Source organism: Jaculus jaculus, chromosome 18, assembly GCF_020740685.1.
Source record: "Jaculus jaculus isolate mJacJac1 chromosome 18, mJacJac1.mat.Y.cur, whole genome shotgun sequence".
Lineage (NCBI taxonomy): Eukaryota > Metazoa > Chordata > Mammalia > Rodentia > Dipodidae > Jaculus > Jaculus jaculus.
The window spans coordinates 15978854-15997925 of NC_059119.1; the positions used below are offsets into that span (position 1 = coordinate 15978854).

Here is a 19072-nt window from a genome sequence, read left to right on the forward strand (position 1 = left end):
TACATAGTGAATTCCAGGTCAGCCTGGGCTAGAGTGAAACCCTACCTCAAAAAATAAAATAAAATAAAATAAAATAAAATAAAATAAAATAAAATAAAATAAAATAAAATAAAATAAAAAGGACTGGAGAGATGGCTTAGCAGCTAAAGTGCTTGCCTACAAAGCCAAAGGACCCAGGTTCGACTCCCCAGGACTCTCCTAAGCCAGATGCATAAGGGGCACATGCATCTGGAGTTCATTTGCAATGGCTGGAGGCCCTGGTGTGCCTGTTTTCTCTCTGTCTGCCTCTCTACCTACCTATTTCTGTATCTCTCTCTCAAATAAGTAAATAAAAAAGAATGCAATTTTCCTTTTTTTTTTAATTTTTTTTGTTAATTTTTGTTTATTTGAAAGTGACAGACACAGAGAGAGAAAGAGGCAGATAGAGAGAGAGAGACGGAATGGGCATGCCAGGGTCTCTGGCCACTGCAAACGAACTCCAGACACGTGTGCCCCCTTGTGTATCTGGCTAACGTGGGTCCTGAAGAATCGAGCCTTGAACCGGGATCCTTAGGCTTCACAGGCAAGCACTTAACTGCTAAGCCATCTCTCCAGCCCGCAATTTTCTTTTAATATAGAGCCAAATGCTTAATCACAACACAATATCCACACATTTTAAGACCCCTCTCCACTTCCATCTTAAAAAAAAAAAAAAAAAAGCGAGAGAAGACAGATCAGGCCACTGTAGAATGACACGTCACCTACAGCCGCTCGGGCAGGCGGCTGACCTGGCCCATGGCGAAACCTGGACTGATGGCTCCGAGTCTTCGCTGCTCTCAGCACACAGCCTGACGTTGACTGGGATTGTCTGGAAGAAGTCAAGCTTTGGTCTCTGGGCAGCGGTCACCTTCCCCTCTCTGTCGCAGCATCTGTGCTCGGTGCTGAGGAGGCCCTACAGGCCCAGCTCGCTGTCCCGACGCAGGGACTGCCGCCTCTGCTGCACCAGTTCCTTGTCCAGCTCTCGGAGCTGCTTCAGGAAGCCTCGGTTGGGCAGGACACAACGGTTCTTGGCCACTTGTTGGATGGCATCGACCAGGGTCATGTTCTTGTGAATCATCAGGTAGGCCAGGACCAGGGTCGCCGACCGGCTGCGGCCCATGGCACAGTGGACCAGGATCTTATCTGCAGGTGGAGGAGAGACAGGGAAAAGCCCTGAAGGTGGAGGTGATCAACCCAGATTCGGCTCTCTCACCCACAGTCTGGCTGGGGCCAGAGCTCCCCATATGGGGACACTCACACCGCCTCCTTCGCAGGGATATCGGGAAGGTAGTTTGTATATAAGATACTTTGTATGCGGCGTAGTGTGTGTTAAAGGCTCAGTGACTGGCGAATGTTATGACTGTGACCTCATTAACAAGAGACACGATCAGCACGAATGTTTTCCTTGTCTGTCAAAGCACCTGGGTTGGAACTCCAGCTCAACGGGCTGCAGAGGTGACCTTATGAGTTTGTGTCTGTGTTTTAATATTTATTTATTCATATTGAACAGAATCACCGGGGTTCAAATGTCAAAGCAGATCCAAGAGACCCAAAGAAAAGGCCAGGCGTGGGAGTGCACACCTTTAATCCCAGTGCTTGGGAGGCCAAGGTAGAGGAACACTGGGAGTTTGAGGCCACCCCGAGACTACGGAGTGAATTCCAGGTCAACCTGGACTAGAGTGAGACCCTACCTTGAAAAACCATAGAGAGAGAGGGAGAGAGATTCATTGAAAACACCCCTCCCTACCAGCTCATCTGAATCCAGGAGCAACAGGTGTTTTCAATTTCTCTTTCCTGAGATTAATCTGTGTGTGAACCTAGCAAACATGTATCTTCCCTCTTCTCTCTTTGGTCCTAAGGTAGCAAGTTTTATGTTTTTCCCTTTCTATCCCTCCTTTCCTTCCCTTCCTTCTTCCCATCCTCCCTTCCCTACCTCCCTCATGCTATAGATCAAACCCAGGGCCTTATGCATCCAGACAAGCACTGAGCTCCACTCAGCTCCACTACACTCTTTTCTGTGTCTTCTGTCTTCCACTCAATAATATACATTGGAGATCTCTATATATTAGCACACCAAGAATTTTCTCTCTCTCTCCCTCTCTCTCATGTGTGAATTAGCATATGTGTCTTGTGGTGCTCCATGTGGTCGCCTGCAGCAGGGGTCACTTGCCTGCATTGGCCAGGGTGGAATGCTGGGTGTCCCCTTCCTTCATGCTGGGGATAAACCCCGGGCCCTGCACATGCTAAGCAAGCACTCTACCACTCAGCTACATCCCCAACAAAAAGTTATTTGCAAAATGTACACTTTCCTGGAGAGATGGCTTAGCAGTTAAGCGCTTGCCTGTGAAACCTAAGGACCCCAGTTCGAGGCTCAGTTCCCCAGGTCCCACGTTAGCCAGATGCACAAGGGGGCATGAAACTGGGTGTGGTGATACACATCTTTAATCCCAGAACTTGGGAGGCAGAGGTAGGAAGATCATGGGGAGTTCGAAGCCACCGTGAGACTACATAGTGAATTCCAGATCAGCTTGAGCTAGAGTGAGACCCTGCCTCAATAAAAAAATAAATAAATAATAAAAAAGAGCTGGCCATGGTGGCACATGCCTTTAACCCAACCACTTGGGAGACAGAGGTAAGAGGACCCATCCTGAGACTACGTAGTGAATTTCAGGCACACCTGGGCTAGAGTGAAATCCTGCCTCAAAGAAACAAAAAAGAATGAAAAGGGAAAGAAAGGGAAGAAGGAAGGAAGGAAGGAAGAGAGGGAGGAAAGAAGGAAAGGAGGGAAGGAAGAAGGGAGGGAAGGAAGAAAGGAGGAAAGGAATAAAGAAAAAGAGAAAGAGGAGGAAGGAAAGAAAAGGCAGGCAGGTCAGGTGGGGTGGCATATGCTTTTAAAATATTATTATTATTTGCAAGCAAGACAAGAAAGGGAGAGACGAGAGCATGGGTGCGCCAGGGCCTCTTGCCACTGCAGACAAACTCCAGATGCATGGGCCACTTTGTGCGTCTGGCTTTATATTGGGTATTGGGGAATTGAACCTGGGCCATCAGGCTCACAAGCAAGCACCCTAACCACTAAGCTATATCTCTAGCTCCATGCTCATGGTCCCCACCCTGGGCACTGGGGAAGCGTTAAAAGGATAAAGAAACAGGAATATTGCCCTCTTCGTTGGCCATGGCAAAGAGAAAGTTTCTATGGCCAAGAGTTCAAGGCCAGCCTGGGCTATGGAGTGAGTTCCGGGTTAGCTTGGGTGCGAGCGAGAGCCCGCTTCAACAGACCAAAGAGAGAGAGGAAAGGAATGAACAACAAGGAATGAGCAAGATTGAAATTTAAATTAATTACATTATCACCCAGACGAGGGGTTCTCCAAGTATAATTCAAGACCCTGGGAGTTCTCACGGCATTTTTAGAAGATGCTTAGGGGTAACGCTATTGCAATAAACATACTGTTGTGGGGTTTGTCCCGCCTAACCTTCGTTATCATTGTCCCTGCTTTGCAGATGGGGAAATAGATTCAGGAAGCAAAATATCTCACCAGAAGCCATCCACAAAACTGACACCACACCAAAAACAGCTCAATGCAGCGTGTACATGTGACCTACCATGTGCCAACTACGCGTGGACCCTTGCCTTGGGTGGACATAAGAGAGGCTGGGTTCTCTGAGTCTCTGGACCCCAATCCCTCCCCTCACCCTCTGGCAGTGGCTACTTCCTGTGGCTCTGCCGGGGTCTGTCTTGCTAGAGTGGCATCTCGGGCTCGCCTCTCCCGGACTCCGATGGAGAACTAGCAAGACAGGGCGACAGCTTGTGCCTTGTGTCCTGTTCAACTCAGCATGCCTCATGAGACCGAGAGACCAAGTCAGCACGAGAAATCCAGAAGCACCGCACACGCAGCCCCCAGGATTCCCTCTTCCCACCCCACTCTGGTTTTCCCTGACCAGAAGCAGGGCCACCTCCACGGGGGCACGTAGGGATGCTCTCCATGCCATCTCAATCAGGGCCTTTCTTCACCATGGCCAGCAAAGAGGGCAGGAAATGGTCCTGCTTCTTTATTGCCGCTTAGGGTTTGAGGGGTGCTGGCCCTGCGTTCTCACCCAACATGACGGCTGCTCCCTGGGTGTGGACGCTTGCAGCCTGATGAATGTCTGTCTACGGACCCTCTAGCTCCCCCAGGCTGTTCCCGAGGCTGCCTGGCCTCTGGCCAGCTCCACCGATAACTGAAGTGTTTCTTCCTCTCCTGGCAATAAGAGGTAATTCTTTCTGTCCTGCCTAAACACTTGAAACAGATGAAAGCTGTAGTTCATTAAGTGTTTGGGGAGCCTGAAGTCTGTTGAGTGAGAGGAGGGAGAGGGGAAGAAGACAGAGGTGGGAGATGGAGAGGTGGGAGAGAAAAGTGGACACTCGGTTCTGGCTAGTGTTCTTGGAGCTGAATGTGGTTTTCATTAATGCTGTCAGCCCTGAGTGTAACCAGCCTCCCTAAGAGCCCGCTGCTCCCTGGAGGCCTCAGGTGTGAATGGGCCTCACCAAGTTCCTGTCCTGTCCCCAGAACTTCCCTCGTGGCTCTTGGTCCCTACTAAGCATCCCATTTGGAGCCTGGTGTCAGAGGCAGGAAACTCCTCCCACGGCAGTGAGGGAGGCCTGTATTTTTTTTTCTTCATTAGTTATGCACATACTCAGTGTATAAATAGCCATGTTGGTACCATCGCTAGCCTCCTCCCTGTCCTTCTCCCCTACAGGGATCTTCCTCTTTGGGGAATGAGGGTCATGCATTGTGGGGGCAGCTGCCACTTATGGGAAAGAGGCAATGTCTCTGTGCATAATGTCTCAACTTGTGGCTATAATAATCTTTCTGCCCCCTTTTCTGTGAATTTCCCTGAACCATGTTGGGTTCATTTTAGGTCTACTTCAGTGATGAGGTCTTGGGAGCCTCTGTGTCTCTGCATTTCTGGTTTGGTAGGAGTTGAGTGTTCTCTGTGTCTGTCTCCTTCACCCTTGTACTGCTCCACCTTACCCCAGTAAGAATAGCAAACATTAAAAAATCAGATGAAGGGCTGGAGAGATGGCTTAGTGGTTAAGTGCTTGCCTGTGAAGCCCAAGGATCCCGGTTCGAGGCTCGATTCTCCAGGACCCACGTTAGCCAGACGCACAAGGGGGCGCATGCATCTGGAGTTCGTTTGCAGTGGCCGGAGGCCCTGGTGTGCCCATTCTGTCTCTCTCTATCTGCCTCTTTCTCTCTCTCTCTGTCTGTCACTTTCAAATAAATAAAAATAAAAAATTTTTTAAAAAAAGAAAAAATCAGATGAAAACAAATGCTGGTGAGTATGTGGAGGAATAGGAACCCTCATTCACTGTTGGTGGGAATGTAAGATGGTACAACCACTAAGGAAAGCAATATGGAGACTTCTAAAAAGGTCAACTATAGAGTTACTCGCAAACCCTTACTGGGCATTAACCCTAAAAGCTCCATGCCTCAGATCAGAGAGATTTGCTCAACCATGTTTATAGCTGCTCAATTCATAATAGCTGAGAACTGGAATCAATCCAGATGTCCATCGTTAGACGTATGGATAACCAAGATGTGGTATATCTACATGATGGAATTCTACACAGCACTAAGGAAAAATGACACAATGAAATTTGAAGAAACATGATCAAACTTGGAACAGATCATTCTCAGTGAACTCACCCAATCACAGACAGACAACTGTCGCATGGTCTCACTCATCTGTGGCTCCTAACCTGAATCTGGTCAAGATGCTGACATATCTAATAGGCACCTCGAGGACCAGACAATAGGGATGGTGGGGCAGGAGGAGAGGGTACGTGGGGGGGACACAAAACTGGACCCAAATGAAACCAGTGCCATAAAATCCTATATCCTGAAAGACAGACTAAAAGGTTGAACCTTCATCAGGTCCTTAGAGGGAAAACCTGAATCACAGGGCCCTGGAGAGGGTCTGGTGAAGACTGCCCTTGATCTTCTCCTGTTTCTCTCTCTCTCTCTCTCCTTTCTCTTTTATATTACCAACTTTTTCTTCCTTCTTTTCTCTTGGCACTGGCTTGTAACTCCCAGTACCAGGATGTGATTAACATCCACAGTGAGCTGTTGATCAGAGAGATCTATAAGGTTTCCCAAAAGAAGACAGATTTCTGTCAGAGCACTTGATGACCCACCAAAGGTTAATGGTAAGACCCTACTGCCAAAGACACCATAGCTGACTGGAATCTGGACGACAGTCAGTCCCCAGACAGTTAGCTTGTCTAGTGCCAGAAGGTGGGTGCTACATGAGTGACTTGGGGAAAATGGCTAACATCTTTCCAAGAAACTTGGAGTCTAAGCTACTCAGCAGCAAACAACCTGACGTGATGCTCACCCAAGTGCAAGAGTGGCACACAGCCATGGTGGGTGTGGTGGTTTGATTCAGGTGTCCTCCATAAACTTAGGTGTTCTGGATGCTAGGTTCCCCAGCTGATGGCAATTGGAAATTAAAGCCTCCTGGAGGTGGTATATTGTTGGGGGCAGGCTGATGGGTGTTATAGCCAGTTTCCCCAAGCCAGTGTTTGGCACACGCTCCTGTTGCTATTGTCCACCTTATGTTGGCCAGGAGGCAATGTCCACCCTCTGCTCATGCCATCATTTTCCTCTGCCACTGAGGAGCCTCCCCTCAAGCCTGTAAGCCAAAATAAAACATCTTTTTTCCCACAAGCTGCTCTTGGTTGGGTGATTTCTACCAGCAATGTGAACCCGACTGTAACAATGGGCAACCAACTGCTCTTGAATTGGCTAATAGATCCGCTCAGTAGAACGGAACCCATGGCTGGAACTGGGAGACAAGTCAGAACCATATCCAAAAAACGAGTGTGCTCTCCAATATCAAGCTCCCACCAATCTTGGGCAATAAGAGGGCCTATACCTGGGCTGGAGAGATGGCTTAGCGGTTAAGCGCTTGCCTGTGAAGCCTAAGGACCCAGGTTCGAGGCTCGGTTCCCCAGGTCCCACGTTAGCCAGATGCACAAGGGGGCGCACGCGTCTGGAGTTCGTTTGCAGAGGCTGGAAGCCCTGGCGCGCCCATTCTCTCTCTCTCCCTCTATCTGTCTTTCTCTCTGTGTCTGTCGCTCTCAAATAAATTTAAAAAAAAAAAATTTAAAAAAAAAAAAAAAAAAAAAAAAAGAGGGCCTATACCTATTAAATTCCCTCTAAAATAATAATGGTTATCCCCTTTATCCGGTGCTGACTTCACTCTCCAATGGAGAATCTGTTCTTTTTCAGATGGACACAGAACCTGAGCAGAGAATCAGCCCATCGCAACTCACCAGGGTCCCAGCCGAACCAACTGGGGAAATGAGCAGGAATGCTGCTTTCTAAGAAGGCCTGTTTTCACCTCTGACTTCACACATGGAGAAATCAGGAGGCTGTGTGAGTTAGACTCCAGCCCAAACAGGGCCCTGGGGGGAAGGGAAGAGCTGTCAGCCCTGGTATTTTCTAGATCAATTCACCAGTGACTCATAGGTACCCTCAACAGGCCTGTGAATTCTTCTGAGCCCTTTATGGGTTCTCTATTTGTGTGTTTTTGAGACAGAGATTCGATATGTAACCAAGGCTGACCTTGAACTCTCAATCTTTCTGCCTCAGCCTTCCAAGTACTGGTGTGCCACACAAGTATGCACTACCACGCCAGGAATCCAGGCACGTTATTTATATTGTCATAGTCAGTTATCACAACTATACAGAGGTATTGGTTAAATTATTATCCCCACCAGACATGGTGGTGCGTGCCTTTAATCCTAGCACTTGGGAGACGGAGGGAGGAGGATCGCTGTGACTTTGTGGCCAGTCTGGGACTACAGTGTGAGTTCCATGACAGGCTGCGCTATGGCGAGACACTGCCTCAAAAAGAACAAAAACAGGGCTGGAGAGGTGGCTTAGTGATTAAGCACTCACCTGTGAACCCTAAGGACCCCAGTTCGAGGCTTGTTTCCCCAGGACCCACATTAGCCAGATGCACAAGGGGGTGCAACGTGTCTGGGGTTCGTTTGCAGTGGCTGGAGGCCCTGGCATGCCCATTCTCTCTCTCTCCCTCTCCCTCTCCCTCTCTCTCTGTCTCTCTCTCTCTCTCTGCCTCTTTCTCTTTCTCTCAAATTAATTAATTAAAAAAGAGGGCTGGAGAGGATGGCATAGTGGATAAGGCGCTTACCTGCAAAGCCAAAGGACCTTGCCTCTTTCTCTCTGTCTGTCGCTCTCAAACAAATAAAAATAAACAAAAAAAAATTTTTGTTGTTGTTTTTGTTTTTCGAGGTAGGGTCTCACTCTGGTCCAGGCTGACCTGGAATTAACTCTGTCATCTCAGGGTGGCCTTGAACTCATGGCAATCCTCCTACCTCTGCCTCCCGAGTGCTGGGATTAAAGGTGTGCGCCACCACGCCTGGCCAAAATTTTTTTTTTAAAAGAACAAAAACAAAAATTAAACTAAAGGAGGTAATATGATGGAGAATGGAATTTCAAAAGGGAAAATGGGGGGGAGGGAATTAACATGGGATTTTTTTTTATAATCATGGAAAATGCTAATAAAAATTTTTAAAAATTAAACTAAAATAAGTATATATATATATATACACACACACACATATATATGCAAATATGTGTGTACATATACACTGCAGAATGAACAGGAGTAGTTGGGAAGGGTGATAGAAAGGGGGTCTCTGGCTGAAAGTAGCGGCCGAAGGACAGGAAGGACGGGAGGGGAGGGATGAGGAGACCTGCCCTTGAGCTGGACTGTCCATCCACACCTCTTACATCAGGAGTATAATACAAAGCATCGGACTGGGGCTGGCTCTGAAATGCCACCACGGTGGCCCTTGGCTCTCCGCTGCATGACGAGACACAATCAGGCCACCCTCTGCATGTGGCAGGCAGGCAGCCACCTGTTGTTCACCTCGCCCGCAGTCTGCGGCGGGGCTGTTGCTGGGCTAACTAGCATTCTCTTTTGTCACTTTGCCCACTCAGGAGACAGATGACACACTGATGATCGCCGAGTGCTTTTGTTTGCTCTCTGTAGCATTTTAAGGAGATTTTGGTTTTGCTGCCAGCACTTCAAATACAAGTGGCTCTCACTGCTGCTCTCACAGTTCATAACCCGTAACCTCATGGTGAATACCAGTAACCCCACTGAGAAGGGTCAGGAATGGGGCAGGGAGGAGGGGAATAAGGCCAATACGTGATTTGTCCAAACAATAAAGCTTCTAATTAATAAAAATTTTTAAAGGGCTGGAGAGATGGCTTAGCAGTTAAGGAGCTTGCCTGCAAAGCCAAAGAATCCCAGTTCAACTCTCCAGGACCCACGTTAGCCATATGCACAAGGGGGCGCATGCATCTGGAGTTCCTTTGCAGTGGCTGGAGGCCCTGCTGTGCCCATTCTCTCTCTCTCTCTCTGCCTCTTTCTCTCTCAAATAAATAAATAAATTTAAAAGGAGGGCTGGAGAGGATTGCTTAGTGGATAAGGCGCTTGCCTGCAAAGCCAAAGGACCTAGCTCAGATTCCCCAGGACCCATGCGAGCCAGATGCACAAGGTGACACATGCATCTGGAGTTCGTTTGCAGTGGCTGGAGGCCCTGGTGCGCCCATTCTTTCTGTCTCTTCCTCTGCCTCGTTCACTCTCTCAAGTAAATACATAAAAAGCATTTTAAAAATAAATAAAAAAAAAGAAAAAAATGTAAGTGGGTTTACAACACAATCCACATTTTCACGGATTCTCCCAAGAAACACAGGCTGGAGCTGAGCAGCAGCTGCCCCCTCCGGAAGGACTGTGTTCCCGCTCTGTTCCCATAACCCACTGCTTCACAGGAAGCCAGATCCATTTGCTCATGTGCTTCTCTTCTGAAGGTGTTTGAAACCATAGCTTGAAGAAATGAATTCTATTTTTATTTATTTATAAATATATTTATGTATTTACTTGTGATGGGGGAAAGAATGGGTACATCAGGAACTCTCGATGCTACAAACAAACTCCAAACACATGTGCCACTTTGTGCACCTGGCTTTACTGAGGAACTGAACCCAGACCTTCAGACATTACAAGCAAGTGCCTTTAATCACTGAGCCATCTCTCCAGCCCACGTTTGTTTCCCTAGTACTCACATAAGCCAGATGCACAAGGTGGCACATGTGTCTGGAGGCCCTGGCATGCCCATTCTCTCTATCTGCCTCTTCCTCTCTCCCTCTTAAGTAAATATTTATTTATTTATTTAGAGAGAAGGAAAGAGAGGATGGGTGCACTAGGACCTCCTGCTGCTGAGAACAAACTCCAGACGCGTGTACCACTCCTTTGTGCACCTGGCTTTACATGGGTACTGGAGAATCGAACCCAAGCGGTCAGGTTTTACAAACAAGCACCTTTAACCACTGAGCCATCTCTCCAGCCCCATTTATTTATTTATTTATTATTTTTATTTAGTTTTTGTTTTTCGAGGTAGAGTCTCACTCTGGTCCAGGCTGACCTGGAATTAACTCTGTAGTCTCAGGGTGGCCTCAAACTCATGGCGATCCTCCTACCTCTGCCTTCCGAGTGCTGGGATTAAAGGCATGCGCTACCACGCCGCCTATGTATTTTATTTTTTTAAGGTAGGGTCACACTTTAGCCTAGACTGACATGGAATTCACTATGTTTTTTTTTTTTTGAGGTAGAGTCTCACTCTAGCCCAGGCTGACCTGGAATTCACTATGTAGTCTCAGGGTGGCCTCGAACTCAAGGTGATCCTACTACCTCTGCCTCCCAAGTACTGGGATTAAAGGTGTGCGCCACCACGACAGGCTTGGAATTCACTATGTAATCTCAGGGTGGCCTTGAACTCATGGCAGTCCTCCTACTTCTGCCTTTGCCTCCCAAATACTGGGAATAAAGACAATTGCCACCACGCCCAGTTTACCTACTTATTTATTATTATTTTATTTATTTATAAGCAGAGTGTGAGAGAGAGGTGGATGGGGGGGGGGGTGGAACAGGCATGCTGGGGGCTTTTGCCACTGCAAATGAATTCCGGATGTATGTGTCACTTTGTGCATCACCTTTACGTGGATACTGAGGAATTGACCTGGGTGGTCAAACTTTGCAAGCAAGTGTCTTTAACCACTGAGCATCTCTCCAACCCCCATTTATTTTTGAGATAGGATATCACATATCTATGGCTAACCTCCAATTTCCTAAGTCCCTGAGAATAACCTTTAACGTCTCTCTTACCCTTCTGTTTTCACCTCCCTAAATTCTGGGATTGCAGGTATATGCTACCACACCCTGGTTTTTCTATGCTGGAGATCTAATCTGGGATTTGGCCCATGCTAGGCAAGCCTTCTACCAACTGAGCTACATCTCCAGCCCCTTCAGAAATCTGTTTTTTAAATTATTTATTTTTATTTGCGAGAGATTGAGAGAGGCAGATAGAGAATATGGGTACACCAGGGCCTTCAGCCACTGCAAACATATGTACCACCTTGTGCATATGGTTTACGTGGGTCTTGGAGAATCGAACCCAGGTCCTTTGGCTTTGCAGACAAGCGCCTTAATCGCTGAGCCATCTCTCCAACCCTTGAGAAGACTTTAGATGTGCAAAATGCAAAGGGCATTGAGAACAAGCCAAGCCTCCCATCTGGCAGTGCAGTTACTTGCTCCCTGACCTCAGCCAGCTGGTCTCACACTCCGCCCATCCATTTCTGTTTTCTGGCCTCTTTCCTATTGCCCCTTTCTTTGCTAGGTGCTTTTGCCTACCTGGATAACACCAGCCTGACACTTCTTCACCGATGCTGCAGCCAGCCCACAACTGAAGCATCTGACTCCATAGCCTGATTCTTCCCTCATTTGGCAGTGGGGGTAGCCTCTTAAATGGTGTGCCAGCAAAGTAAAGCAAACTTTCATGTGAGTATATCATACAAGATCAAAGTTGGAATGTCTTTTTTCTCCTGTTAGGATTGGAAACTTTATTATGATGACGTGCACATGCTGGTGTAGTTATATGCTTCACAGTGCACGACCTCTTTTTATCAAATGCATCCGAAAGCCTGCTGCGAGCCAGGTTCTATGCCAAGCACTTTATGTCTGTTACTGCTGCTCCTCATAACTGCTCAAGATAAATATTTTCATCACCAGATGGACGAGACTCCAAGGCTCAGAGGAATCACATGGTTCGTCAGTTCTGCAATGGGAAGCGGAACGCAGCCCTGTCTCCTACAAGACCCGCCAGGCCCCGTCCATGAAGAGGGGGTTCTGAGATAACAGTAATGGCAGGCAGGCACATGAAACAGAAACTGAAGGACTGGATTGTGATGGATTTTGGGTTTGTTTTTTTTTTTTTCACGTCCAATGTGTTTTCAGTTAACTTCAAATGCTATGAGACGCATTTTACCTCATGGTGATGAATCAGAGTCCAGTTGCTTTTTTATTTTTATTTTTTGAAACGAAGCTGGTCCATAAATAGAATCATAAAAGGACAACTTAGAAATGATACATCCTCTAATTCAAACACTTGGGCTCCGTGGGAGCTTTTTCATCCTGCCAGTGCTTTCTGAACCATAACGATGACTGATCATAAGGAACGTAATGACTGGCCGTGGGGCCAGCACCACCACGGCGTAGCTAGTCATCAACATCTGCTGTTTGGAAGATGTGGCCTCGGCCTACCCCAGGTTACAAGCTCCTGAAGCAGGTCACTTGGTCAGTGAGCCTAGTAATCCTTCAGAGAGGCTTTCAGTAACTGGATACCCTGAATGATGTGAGGAACCACAAAGGGCTGTGACGCATGGGGCTGAAGTCAGGGGACAGACTGGGGAGGTGACATCCCCTTGGCCTCTGGGGAATGCCCTGAAGTAGATCTGCATAGTCACTGCATATTATCTTACCCCTAAGGCATATGTAACCTGTGTCCTTCTCTGCAAAGCCTCCTTTGTAGCCTTTCCTGAACTGGGGCCACTACAACTGCATTTTATTGTGGTTTATTCGAGGTAGGGTCTCATTCTAGCCCAGGCTAACCTGGAATTCACTATGTAGTCCCAGGCTAGCCTGGAACTCATGGTTCTCCTACCTCTGCCTCCCAAGTGCTGGGATTAAAGGCTTTCGCCACCATGCCAGGCTATAACTGCATTTTGAACACAAGGACTACTTCTTTGACTGGAATGAACATTGGGAAACTTGGGACAGTGAGCCTGCAAAATCCAGATTCTCTAATATAATTTAGTTAAGGTGGTTTGCTTTAGAATCACTGATGTGGGAAGTAAAGAATTGAAGCCCTTGGCCATAAGTTTGACCTCCAACACAACGTGTGTTTTGATCAAACTCAGTTTTTTTTTTTGTTTGTTTTGGTTTTTCGAGGAAAGGTCTCACTCTAGTCCAGGCTGACCTGGAATTCACTCTGTAGTCTCAGGGTGGCCTTGAACTCATGGCCATCCTACCTCTGCCTCCCAAGGGCTGGGATTAAAGGCGTGCTTAGGTTTTAAAAAATGTTTTATTTATTTATTTGACAGGGAAAGGGGAAGAGAGAGAGAGAGAGAATGGGCATGCCAGGGCCTCCAGCCACTGTAAACAAACTCCAGATGTGTGTGCCCCTTTATGTATCTGGCTAACGTTAGTCGGGGGAACCAAACCAGGGTTCTTTGGCTTTGCAGGCAAACGTCTTAACCACTGAGCCACCCCTCCAGGCCCCAAACTGAGATTTTTGAGGGCTCCTAATCCACCCTTGCCCTTAAAAATAAAAATTTTTATTTGTTTACGAGAGAGAGAGAGAGAGAGAGAGAGAGAGAGAGAGAGAGCGCGAGAGCGAGCTCACAAGAGTGGGTATGAGCACACCAGGACCTCCTGACACTACAAAGGTAAGTCCAGGTGCGTGTGCCATTTCATGCATGTACCATTTCCTGCATCTGGCTGTACGTGGTTACTGCGGAATCCAACCCAGGCCGTGAGGGCTCGCAAGCAAGGGCCTTTAACTGCTGAACCATTTCTCCAGCACCGCACCCTTGCTGCCCTTTCCTCTAACACGCTCCATTCCCATTCCCCACACCAGACAACAAGCCAAGAACCCCACCAACAGCAAGTTGGGCGTGCCAAGGCCTCAGCCACCACCTTCCTGCGGCAGGTTAGAGAAGCACTTCCGGGCTGGCTGGGGGCGGGGCCTCCGGGTGGGGGCGTGGCCATGGGCAGGGGGCGTGGCCGGGCCCGGGGGCGTGGCTCTTACTGTGGTCGTCGCCGAGCGCCGAGTCGATGAACGAGGCGGCCGAGTAGAAGAAGACGCTGAGGTCGAAGGTGGGCACGTCGTCGGCCTCGACGCCGTGGTACTCGATGGCCATGTCGCGGTAGTAGTCGGGCCCGGTGTCCACGTTCCAGCGGCCGTGGGCGGCATTCAGCACGTGCGTGAAGCCCGCCTTCTGCAGCCCGTAGCGGTCCAGCGCCGTCGCCCTGGGCGCGAGGAAGAGAGGGGGGAACGGGTGGGCCGCGGGCCCGGGGCCCGGGATAAGGCGATTGCAGACGGGAGCCCCCTGGGCACCGCTCCTCCCTACCCTTTCCCCTTGGGTCCAGGGCTGGGGTGGGCCGGGTGCCGGGTGGTCATCCTCGTCCTTTCACGTTTCATCGCTCACCGATTCCTGCAGGGTGGCACGGTGGGCGCAGAACTGGGCCTGCCAGACCCCTCAAAAAGGCCGCTAAGATAAACCTATTTATCAGGCTTCCTTCACAGAGTCTTCCCACACACACACCAGGAGAGACCCTTGGAAACGGGCTTCTGGAGTCTGGAGAGATGACTTAGTGGTTAAGGTACTTTCCTGCGAAGCCTAAGAGCCCCAGGCTCAGTTCTCCAGGACCCATGTAAGCCAGATGCACAAGGTGGTGCATGCATCTGGAGTTCATTTGTGGTGGCCGGAGGCCCTGGCGTGCCCATTTTCTCTCTCTCTCTCTGCCTCTCTCTCTCCAATAAATAAATTAAAAAAAAAATAGTGGGCTTCTGGGCTGGGGAAATTGCTCAGTGGTTAAAGGGGCTTGTTTTGAAAAGCCTGTCAGCCTGGGTTCCATTCCCCAGTGCCCATGTAAAGCCACATGCACAAAGTGGCTCATGCATCTGGAGTTCATCTGTAGCAGCAAGAGGCCGTAGTGAGCCCGTTCTCTCTCTCTTTTTCCCTCTCCCTCTCTTTGTCTCTCCCCCATAAATATGTATGGGGTTTGGAGGCTGGAGCTAGAAATTTTTAATATGAATATTTTTAATTTAATATGAATATTTCATTGGGATTGGGAAAAATTCTTGAATTGATGTTGACAAGGTTAATAGAGCTAATATGAACAGGAATAAGTTGCTTTGTTGAGTCCTTTGCAATAGGTTGTTCTGTGGAGAGCTGTTGGCTCCAGGTGATACAGCCATATTTGTGAGTACTTTTGGAAAGAAGTGAACATTGTTTACTCTTTAAAGATGCTGGCTGGCATGTGGCGATGGACTGGAGTGGGGCAAAAAGCAGAAGCAGTGCTCCTTTTGGCAGCACACGTACTAAAACTGGAATGACACAACATTTGGGAGGCAGAGGTAGGAGGATTGCCATGAGTTCGAGGCCACCCTGAGACTACATAGTGAATTCCAAGTCATCCTGGGCCCGAGTGAGACCCTACCTTGAAAAACAAACCAAACCAAACAAAAAATTGGAATGATCTAGAGATTATCATGGCCCCGCCCAAGGGTGACACACAAATTCATGAAGTGTTCCATATTTTTTTAAATTATTTATTTATTTGACAGAGAAAGAGGGAGAGAGAGAGAATGGCCGCGCCAGGGCCTCCAGCCACTACAAACAAACTCCAGACATGTGTGCCCCCTTGTGCATCTGGCTAACATGGGTCCTGGGGAATCAAATCTGGGTTCTTTGGATTTGCAGGCAAACTAACCGCTAAGCCATCCCTCCATATTTTTTTTAATTGAAAAAAAAGAAAGAAAAGAAAAGAAAAGCAGCCGGGCATGATGGCACACGCCTTTAATCCCAGCTCTGGGGAGGTAGAGGTAGGAGGATCCTCGTGAGTTTGAGAACACCCTGAGGTTACATAGTGAATTCCAGATCAGCCTAGGCTAGAGGGAAGCCCTACCTTGTGTGTGTGTGTGTGGGGGGGGGCGGCGGAATAAAAGCAGAGAGGGAAGTCTTTAGGCTGTTGCAGTGGAGGCAAGAAGGGGGAGATGGCTTGACCGGAGCATAAAACCAGAGGATGAGGGAGGAGAGGAAATTTGTTTGGAGGAAGTACAAGCTTTGATCTTGGAAGTGTTTGGATATCACGATCTGTATTTGGTGGTTGAGAACTTTAGCCAGTGTTTGAGAAGGGTTGGTTGAATTTGGCTTTAAGAAGACTCAGGTTCGATTCCTCAGTATCCATATAAAGCCAGATGCAAAAGCTGGTGCATGCATCTGCAGTTTGTTTGCATGGCTAGAGGCCTTGGCATGCCCATTCTCTTTTTCTCTCTGCCCCCCCCCCGCCCCCCGTCCCTGGCCTCTCTCAAATAAATAAATAAGACAAAAAGAAGAAGCTAAGTCTCTTGGGGTTGGGACAATGATTTGTGTGGGGAAACTTGAGTTCAGGTGGGCATTGTGGCCCACCTGTAATCCTGGCACTTTGGAAGCAGAGACAGGGGACGCCCCCCATCTCCCAGGGCAAGCTGGCTAGTGAGAATGAGCTGAATTGATGAGCTCTGGGTTCTGTGAGGAACCCTGTCTCAGTAAATAAGGTAGAAAGTGATTGAGAAAGACATCCAGGGCTGGAGAAATGGCTCAGCGGTTATGGCGCTTGCCTGCGAAGCCTAAGGACCCAGGTTCGATTCTCCAGGTCCCCTGTAAGCCAGATACACATGGTGGTGCATGTGTCTGGAGTTTGTTTGCAGTGTCTAGAGGCCCTGGCATGCCCATTTTCTCTCTCTCTCTCGCCCTCCCACCCCTCTCTTTGTCTCTAATAAGTAAATCTCTCTGTCTCTAACAAATAATAAATCTATCTCCGACATCCATATGCACACATGTGCACAAGCATCCACCCATACAGCACTAAACATATGAACATACATGCATACCTGTATGTACACCACACACACATGCAAAAAAATAAAAAAGCCAGGTGTGGTGGCGCACACCTTTAATCCCAGCACTCGGGAGGCAGAGTTAAGTGGATCATCACTGTGAGTTTGAGGCCAGCCTGAGACTACATAGTGAATTCCAGGTCAGCCTGGGCTAGAGTGAGACTCTACCTTGAAAAAGAACAACAACAAAAAAAGAAAAAAACAGGGGGCAGGGGCCTGGAAAGATGGCTCAGCAGTATCCACATAAATCCAGATGCACCAAGTGGTACATGCATCTGGAGCTCATTTGCACTGGCTGGAGACCCTGGCCCACTCATTCTCCTTCTCCCTCTCTCTCTCTTCCCTTGCAAATAAATAAATAAAATTTCTTTTAAAAAGAGAGAGAGAAAAAAAGATGTTTCTTAATGGCGCAAAAACCAATCTACCATTCAGAGGAGGGTGTTGAACCTTAACTGCCAGAGGGCAGAAGTGACATTAAGCTTCCACAGCCGACTCATGTCAAGGGTGTGGATAGAAGTAACCATACTGGATGCCTGCTGGGGTCAGCACCCTGGGCGTGGAGGAACCCTGCAAAGAAACACATACTGTGTTTTCTGTCAATGCATGACATGTCCCTACTTCCCCAGAGTCCCCAGCCCCGCCATGACAGGAACAGCAGTAGACCCTAGTGTTTGGGAACGTTAACTGAGCACAGGCTTTGGGCCCTTAGAAAGGTTTTCAAACAGCCTGTCAGACTGCTGTGTGGGGAAGCTGGGTGTGGTCACTCATCCCTGCAATCCCAACGCTCAAGAGGCTGAGACAGGAGGATCGCCACAAGTTCCAGGCCAGCCTGGGCTAGTGTCAGACCCTGTCACAAACAAAACAAAACAACTGGGCTGGAGAGATGGCTTAGTGGTTAAGCGCTTGCCTGTGAAGCCTAAGGTCCCCAGTCTGAGGCTTGGTTCCCCAGGACCCACGTTAGCCAGATGCACAAGGGGGCACATGCGTCTGGAGTTCGTTTGCAGTGGCTGGAGGCCCTGGTATGCCCATTCTCTCCCTCCCTCTTTCTCTCTCTCTCTCCCCCCCCTCTCTCTCCCTCTCTCTCTCTCTCCCTGCCTCTCTGTCACTCTCAAGTAAATAAATAAATAAATAAAATTTAAAAATAATAATAAAAAACAACTGCCCTGAGGCAAGTTGGGGGTTCTGAGGAGCTCCCCAGCTGCCCTTGTTGCTGCCAGCCTGTCTGTGAAACACATTCTGCTTACAGTTTTTTGTCCTCCAAAAAGTCTGCTTTTCATTTTTCTTCTTGTCCCAAAATATATATACAACAAACGTTAGGCTTTTAGGACACAGATCTGCACTCAATTAAAGTCTCCCCTAATGCAGTCCGTCTTGCTGAGTAGCAATCAGCCTCACTTTGAGGTTGAGCTCAGTGGAAAAATTAAAATTAACTGTCCTTGACAGGAAGCCCTGCCCACCAGAAAGACCATTCTCTCTCAGCTCAGCAACTGGGACCCAACAGAATCAAATGATAGTTAGAATAAATAGCAATTTTCACTTTGTTGCTTTTGGGGTCAGGTTCAGGATACATAGGCAGAAGGCTCATTGCCTGACTCCTCCACTCACCACACCCAGGTGGCTGGCTGCGTCTAAGAGGAAAGGGCTCATGGAGAGCCTTAGACGGGGTGACCATCTGAGGCCCACTGCAGGTTTTTTCAGGGTTCTGGCTACCTAAGTTGGGAAGGGGACAAGTTGTCCTCATAACCCCCTCTCTGGCCTTCTATTTCTAGGGAATGACAGCTTAAACTGCTGTAGGAACTAAAACAATGGAACCCTCTGGAGTCTCAGTTTAACTTGCTTGCTGAATAGAACCAATTACAAAGGTGGTGCTTTCTTTATGAGAGTCTGTGAAATCAAATGGTGTCATATTAAAGCTTCTTTGACAGGTTAAAGACATTCAAGGGGAAATGTAATAGGAAAATGTACATCAAAATGTGTTTA

General features: G+C 48.2%; 1 protein-coding gene and 1 non-coding gene across 2 annotated transcripts in view; one reads left to right on the forward strand and one right to left on the reverse strand.

Annotated features, from left to right (window-relative positions):
- Positions 1-931: 931 nt before the first annotated feature.
- The window catches only part of Dusp29 (dual specificity phosphatase 29), a 34756-nt gene continuing 16615 nt past the window's right edge, over positions 932-19072 (reverse strand). The window contains exons 3-4 of the mRNA XM_004657957.2: positions 14237-14457; positions 932-1161 (exon numbers count right to left, since the gene is read on the reverse strand). Coding sequence (XP_004658014.2) covers positions 932-1161; positions 14237-14457 — 451 coding nt within the window. The remainder of the gene's footprint in view (positions 1162-14236; positions 14458-19072) is intronic.
- On the forward strand, positions 15653-15754 carry LOC123455881. Its single transcript, XR_006634188.1, has one exon. It is a non-coding gene; the product is annotated as a U6 spliceosomal RNA (small nuclear RNA).